The following is a 7,428-nucleotide window of genomic DNA, read 5'->3' on the forward strand; positions in this document are numbered from 1 at the left end:
TAATAATTTTTTGTGTGTTTAAATAACATGAATCGTCAATTTTAAAAAAATTATACTATCAGATGACCTTTGCTTGTTGTAACATGCAATTGCTATATAAAAACACTAAAGAGGGGGGAATTTTTTTTTTACCTCATTTGATTTATTTTTCGCAGTCATAATGTATACAACTCTAAATATAATTGTTGGTCAATAAAAGATGCCACACACCTTTTAATTGAGTAAAATGAGAGTGAAAACATAAAAAGAATGACATAGTAAAATTTATTTGGTTTTAGAGTAGTGTAACGTGTATCTCTATAAATTCGATACAATCTGTATTCTTCACATAATGACCAAGGAATTTTTTAGAAAAAAATGCATAAGTATCTCCTGAACTATAGTCGGATTTTCAACTATACACTTTATTTTCACGGCAGTCCTATTACCCTCGAACAATTTTAAAGTAAAATTATTTACCTCTTAAAAATGTATAATCAAATATGTGCAAAGTGGTAAAATATACGTGCCTGAAACGTGTATTTCTCACTAAAAAACTTTTTTCCACCTTTTTCTCCTTCTTCCTTACTGTCTCCAGCCAAAATGCAAAAGCCTCATCTGAGCTCCAACTCCAAAATATTGACAATCTGGACGTCACCATATTTTCTTTACATTATGGCTTTTTGTTAAGTAATAAATTGTAAAATTAGTAACTTTGCTTATGGGACAATTAATGATTAAAAGAAAAAAAAAATTAATTCTTCCATTCATGATATCAACACATCTCACTAGACATGAACTTCGATAGGTCTAACATATAGTATTTTTTGAAGCTGGAAGTAACCAATTTGCAGTGCCCTTCTTTCGAAAAAATAATCGAAAATGCCATTTTTTTCGGTGAAGATTTTCATGTGTAAGTATTACACACACTTCATCTTTTTCTTCTTTTTTCACTTCAATTTTTTGTCGAAAATGACGGATTTTGGCACTCATTTACTCTGTCTGCATATTCGTTTCCAGTGCCGCTCTCTATCGAGCTTCATTAATCCAATCATCTCCTCCGTCTTAAGATTCAAGCTTTCCAGTCCAATTTCTTCATCCTAAATCTTTCCTTTCCAAAACTCACTTCTGGAGCTCCTCTTGATGTTAAGAATTTAGGAATTACAAAATCCAATCGTCATCAAGGTACATTTTCTACCTTTATTTAATTTAAAAGAAAGAAGAATTAAAATGAAGCAAATGAGAAAGCTTGAATTTTGCCTTTTTATATCTATTTTAGTATCACGGAGGAAGAAAATGATAATAATGGGTGAAAATGGAGTAACTATAAAGATGACAGGTCCCACCGAAATTTGTGTTAGCATTGAGTAGACACTTAGGGAGGAAATAATTTCATTTTAAAATAATTCAAGGGGTAGTAGGACCCTTACAAAGTAAAAGTGTGTAGAGGGAGATCCTCGACAGGTTCGAAGGACTTTTTTTATGCTTTTTCCCAATCTTATAGTAAAACTCACTAAAGTAAAAATAACTTCTAGTTTATATTTTTGACTTTGCAAATAATAATAATAATAATAACAACAACAACCACAATAATAAAAAGATCAGAAATGCTTGTGACACCATTATCATTATTGCAATACCCATGATCCATATACAACCCCAAAAAAGAAAGCAAGAGAAATAACTTTTAAGTAAAAGTTGTATACAAACACAAAGTAATATTGGATCAAATGCATTAAACAAAAGCTTGCCAAACTTGCCCACCAACTCTTGAAATTGGATAGAGATATTTATAATATCGCCATCGTCTTAGTATGCATGTGGTTGCATGAACATTTGTTGAAAATATTTGGTATTTCAACAACAGATAATAAAAGATACTTTAGAAACTTACCACAAGTAGTTGGGATGAAACCAATGACCACTATATTTATATAGAAAGAGAGATTGATTGGAAATTGGTTGCAGGTCAAGTAAGGAATTGAAAGAGTACAATAAAATAGTAAATTAGATACAATTTAATATTCAAAACTGTATAGTAATTACTTTTATGATTGGACTCTGTTTCTAATTTGGGATGCTCACTTCTAATTTATAATTACATTTCTCGTCCCTTATTTAAGACTCATAATGATGTATAGGGAAGCACATATATTTATTGCACATTCAAGTTTATTTACTTGTCCTTCTAAAAAGAAGTTTGTTTATATTTAATTGTTAATTTTATTTTAATATAAAAATATTTATCTATGTAATTATATTTGTGCAACCAAATATGACATATGAAATTACAATTTAACTACATTATGACAAATAAATTTGTCTACGTAAATATAATATTTTGTTACTACTAGACTGTGCAATTACTATGGTAGTAATTGTACCATCCAATTACAAGGTGTCTCTCCAACAGACTTGGTGAAAATAAAAGTATAATTGAAAAAAAAATACACTTTAGAACTATTTGCTTAGTCATGTTATTACGCTTGTATGTCTAGAGCCGGTAAGAGTCATTTTAGAGTCTATTTGGGTTGGTTGACTAAAAGTAGTTGATAAGTAGTACTTCAGTATTTGATGATAGGGTGACATTAAAAGTCATTTTAATTAAGTGTTATATTAAGGTTTCTTTTCATCTTACATTCTTCTAAGATGAGTTTGAAGAACACTTTCTCTAGTTTTGTGAAAGAACTTTAGTGGGGTTCTTTTGTTTTGGCTTGAGAGGTGCAGAACCTTCAATGAGAGAGAGAGAAATATCACTTAGGCACGTACTTGCAAGAAGAGACTGAAGCAGCAATTACACTATTTATTTCAACTTTCCTGTTGAGTCTTACATAAAATGAACCCAACATTTAGAAACACACAATGTAAACCAAGAAAAACCGGTAAACGTCACAATTTCAAGGTCAGCCTACAGAATATCTGAAAACTTGTCTATTATGCATCAGTTGCAAGAGAATTGTCTGGAAGACATGTATACAGACCTTGTAAGGAAATGTAACAGAAAATAAATAATATGAAACTTCAACACCTGTTTGGAAGCAAGAATGGATTAAGTTTGGGTTTTGACCGTCTTCCAAAGCTTCACCCACTCAACCATGGAATCAGCTGCACGAGTGAACACAGGATCTATTTGCCCCAGCTGCTCCTTCACGGCTGCAGCAATCTCAACCACGCAATCTTCTGCTGTATTTGCAGCCGGACTCAATCTCATTGATTGAAAGAATGGAACAACTTCTTCCATCAGCTTCACCCCCTCCCACTCTTTCTTCAAACTCTCTACGGCATCACCTCTTTCTTTCCTCCACACGTATGGAAGCCCAGTTTTCACGCCATATCCCAAGTGATCACACACAACCTTAACACACATTCCGGTCCATATATCCTCCACAGTTTCCCACCTGAACTTTCCTTCTTTTGCCAGCCTGAAAGATGGTAGCAAAGCAGGTCCCACCAACTCACGATCAAATGCTATGTTGATTCCACTCAGAGGCATCATTGCCCTAGCTGGTACAGTGAGGACAGCATCAACATATCGAGTGTTCCTCAGCGCCGGCTTGAGGGCTTGTGTAGGTGCATCAAGATCTGCTAAATTAAGACACAGTCCACATGACAGAGCACACGAGACACCGCTTCGCAAGCTAAATGGGTAGCCACGAACAAAATCAGCTCCTTTACGGAAAGGATCATAGAGGGTATTAAAGAAAAATGGGGTGGCAGGAGTTGAAAGGTTATTGATGTGTTGGGCATTGGCATCGACTTGGTTACCCTCATTATCCTTAGCTGGAATGCAATCATCATCTATTGAGATGACATATTTCTTCTTTGACAAGAGATAGCCAAAATATCGGCACGAATAACCAGAGAAAGTTACAGCTTTTGAAGTTCCTATAATTCGTTGAATATCAACTTTTGTATAGGCATCATAATTAAATCCACCTGGAATTTTAAGTTCTTCTTTGAGGTCAGGATCTTGAATAATTATCAGGTGAAATCGGGAGAATACTGCTCTCCATTCTTCCAGAAATGAAGTAAGATCTGGTTGAATTGCAGCTATCACAATATCTACCTCATCATCTCTGACACTGACTAGCGACATTTTTTCAGGCTACAACGAGTAAGAGCAAAAAACAGGTTTCGTTGTCTTGAGAAACGGCCAGAGCCTTTTGCAATAATTTGCTTGCTATCAAAACAATATCAATACTTCTCAGAGCATCCTGAAAAATTAGATTCTTATAAGGATTCTGGAATGATGCAACAGAAGGACTTAAATACAAAAAACTTACTAGTAGGAAGCACAGGAGTAAGAACACATTGGATGTTAAATGCGTCAATTAGAGAAAGGATTTCTTCTTTCCCAGTTGCAATAAACAGCTTCAAAATCTTTTCGTTTAGTTTCCCAGCTCTCAATGTCCTCTGCCAAAATAAGTATTAAGACTGTTATCACATGTTAACCTGCTCCAACATGATTAGCTAGACGGATCTTCACGAAAAATTTCAGAGTTAGTCATCAGATCTACCACTATGGAGAGGTTTTCCAGTTTTCACTTAGCGCCATTCATCATTCAATTTCTGTTCCACATTTCATTTACACAACATGGACAATCATGTAGACTGGACATATTGAAGTGACCGAAAAAAAAGAAAAAACTCCCCTTATATTCTTTGGATAAATATCACAACCCAGTATTTCTTTAATATGCTGTCTAAGGCTAGGCCACTCCTACTTTGACATGATGCAGTCTGACAATAAGTTGCTGAACTAAGATTGTTTTTATAGTGAATTAAGATATTCTTGTTAAGCAAAAGTGTCAGATAAATCCCATACCCAACCAAGTGCAAGCTAAAAAAAACAATGTGTCTTTGCTCTCTTTGATCTGGATTGGTATATTACTTACAAAAGAACAATCCAAATTTAATAAACTCAGAAGTCTTAAAAAACTGACCCAAGAGAAAGCCACAAAATTCTTTCAGCATTCATGATAATTGAACACTGGTTACAACAAGATAACAAGGGGAACCCCGAACCAACAAAATGCATCAGAATCAGATCACAACACAGATAAATTACATAAGCATCCTTCATTATCCAAAAAGATTAAACCTGCCCCAAATTGACAGATGAAAACCCCATAAATTACAAAGGCAAACAGAAAAAGTAGCTGTAAGTGTGTAAGCTCAGAGATAGATAGATAGATGCAAGCCACAAATATACTTCCTTTAATTTACATCTCAAAATTTGCACCAATTAAACTGGATAACAAAAAAGAACCCACAGATCAGAACAAAGATAAATTACACAAGCATACTTGAAAATCCAAAAAGTTTAAAACTTGCCCCAAATTGAAAGATGTAAAACCCCTAAATTACAGAGGAAATCTCAAAGATAGATAGCTAGCAAGTCAAGCTACAAAGCTAATTCCTTTAATTTACAATTCAAATATTTAGCATCGACTACACTGGATAACAAAAGCCCACAAAAGAAAAACCTAGAATATGCATCAAGAATCAGATCACAGCACAAACAAGTTAGAAAAAAAAAAAAGACCCATAATCTTACTTGATGATAAATCCAAAGTGATTCAAATTGACAGATGAAACAATAAAAAATAAAATATTAAGTAAGAAGTAATAAAGAAGAAAGTGAAGTGGGAGTTACCAGGAAAAGGTCAAGAAGGATGTGTTCAGGCAAGAAAGAGAGATCAGAAAAGGAAGAAATATGGAGGAGGGCAGAGTCAATAGCGAGAGAAAGAAGGGAAGGCGGGTCGGTTCTCATTCATTTATTTATCCCCTTTACTCACTCCGATATTTGCTAACACATGTGACAGAGCACTTGAACAAAGCAATCACTTGTTTACATCTAAAGATTTGTGTTGTCTGTCAATGGAGAGAAGTTGTGTTGGAAGCTACCTAGAAATTCGGAGAAGAAAAAAAAAATCTTGCCTATTCTATAAATTTCAGAAATTCCATAGTGGGTCATTCTATTATTTTGTTATTGTTATTATTATTATTAAAAAATTTAATAATAATGTTAGTTTTCTTCATCGTAGATTTTTAGTTGTTGTTTTTTCGCTAGGATGGTATTACTATTGTTTACCTGTAAAACAGTACAGTTAAATTTATACGTGATTTCTAGACAAGTGAGAGATTCAGAAATAATAAAATTGAAGAATAATACGATACTTAGCCTCAAAATGTAGATAAAATTTTGGGAGCAAGACTCCCGGCCACAACAATTATGAGATTAAAAAGCAAAAAAGTAAATGATATAAAAGTTTGTATAAAACGTAGTAAAAGTTTGCCGGAAAATTCATCCCTTTCACAATGATAACTGAGTTCTCTATTTATAGCTATGTCATGGATTCAGCCCTTTTACAATGATAACTGAGTTCTCTATTTATAGCTATGTCTTGGGAAGGAGATCCTAGGATCGTGCCCTCCTTTAATGTTAATTATGAGGGCCATTGATGAAGGTGTAACAGTGGAAATAAATGTCAAATTTCTTGTAACGGGCTGCCGTTCCTAATACTGCAGAATATTCTCTATTAAATGCTACCGGACGCAAAACATTCAATACACTTTTATGAACATTCTCTCCCGGTAACAAATGAAATAGCTGCTTTCGGTGACCATCTCCGTCTTGGGTTCCACGTGTCCTTCCTTTAAGTGACCACGTGTCATATCATATTTTTTTCTATACTAATAGCCCCCCTGCTTTCCGGTGACACAATCAGGAAAGTTGGTAGAAATACTCCTTTCAGCGAGAATTACTATAATTCTCTTTGCAGGCCTCTGAAGGTTGATTAGACGCACGTCTCTCCGCATTTAATGTTCCGAACATGCGTTATCCCACGATTTAGCACAACATTTGCCCATTATCAAGGTAACCATGGCCATGAGTTTAGCCGCCAAAATTTTACTTATACACATCACCTTTCTCCTATGTACTTCATAATTTCTCAAACTATTAACTTGCATCTTTGTTTTCTATTTCTTTTCCTAATTTTCTTCGAACCAAAACCCTTCTCCGTCTTCTTATTCAATGACTTCTTCTTCCAAACGTGCTGGCTCTTTAAAGAAAAAGAACAAGGCTGAGGATTCTGCTCCTCCAACGGTAGGTTCCATCATCCCCCGAAGTCTTAACACCACAAAAGACTTTGAAGAGAAATTCCCTATTTCTAACCCTCATTCACGGGCTGTCAGTAGGTATCCTTCTTCAATTTGCCTTTCCAGTATTCCTACTGTGAAGGAAGACTGCCGCTGTCATGAGTTGGACATCATTGCTCCTGATCTATCAGAGCGAGTGACCCTTCCCAGGGAAGGTTTTACATATTTTTACATGTATCCCTTTACTTTGGGTGCGTTTTCTTTGAGCGGAGAGCTTGATTCCGTGATTGCGGAGTTTTGCCTTCGTTACCAAATATGCTTGGCACAAGTGAGTCCTTCTGAATC

General features: G+C 34.8%; 1 protein-coding gene across 2 annotated transcripts; it reads right to left on the minus strand.

Annotated features, from left to right (window-relative positions):
* Nucleotides 1–2,762: 2,762 nt before the first annotated feature.
* LOC104228326 (probable UDP-arabinopyranose mutase 5) lies at nt 2,763–5,880 on the minus strand. Of its 2 annotated transcripts, XM_070174615.1 has the most exons (3): nt 5,636–5,880; nt 4,263–4,392; nt 2,763–4,065 (listed from the first exon to the last, which is right to left on the minus strand). In XM_070174615.1, the coding sequence occupies exons 1-3, from the start codon at nt 5,750–5,752 to the stop codon at nt 3,029–3,031; spliced, it is 1,284 nt and encodes a 427-aa protein (XP_070030716.1). In that variant the 5' UTR covers nt 5,753–5,880; the 3' UTR covers nt 2,763–3,028. The 2 variants fall into 2 exon arrangements, with proteins under 2 accessions (XP_070030716.1, XP_009779066.2); XM_009780764.2 differs by lacking the exon at nt 5,636–5,880 and having other exon boundaries at nt 2,763–4,193.
* Between the last annotated feature and the right edge of the window lie 1,548 nt (nt 5,881–7,428).

The sequence above is a fragment of the Nicotiana sylvestris genome, chromosome 5 (genome assembly GCF_000393655.2).
Source record: "Nicotiana sylvestris chromosome 5, ASM39365v2, whole genome shotgun sequence".
In the NCBI taxonomy this organism is placed as follows: Eukaryota; Viridiplantae; Streptophyta; class Magnoliopsida; order Solanales; family Solanaceae; genus Nicotiana; species Nicotiana sylvestris.

Bases quoted from the DNA above. Each gene is read 5' to 3' on its own strand.
- LOC104228326 (XM_070174615.1), bottom strand. From the start codon at position 5,752: ATGAGAACCGACCCGCCTTCCCTTCTTTCTCTCGCTATTGACTCTGCC. The intron at 4,393-5,635 runs GTAACTCCCACT...TTATTTTGGCAG, and splicing joins TCCTTCTTGACCTTTTCCTG to AGGACATTGAGAGCTGGGAA. The intron at 4,066-4,262 runs GTAAGTTTTTTG...AAATGTCGCTAG, and splicing joins TACTCCTGTGCTTCCTACTA to TCAGTGTCAGAGATGATGAG.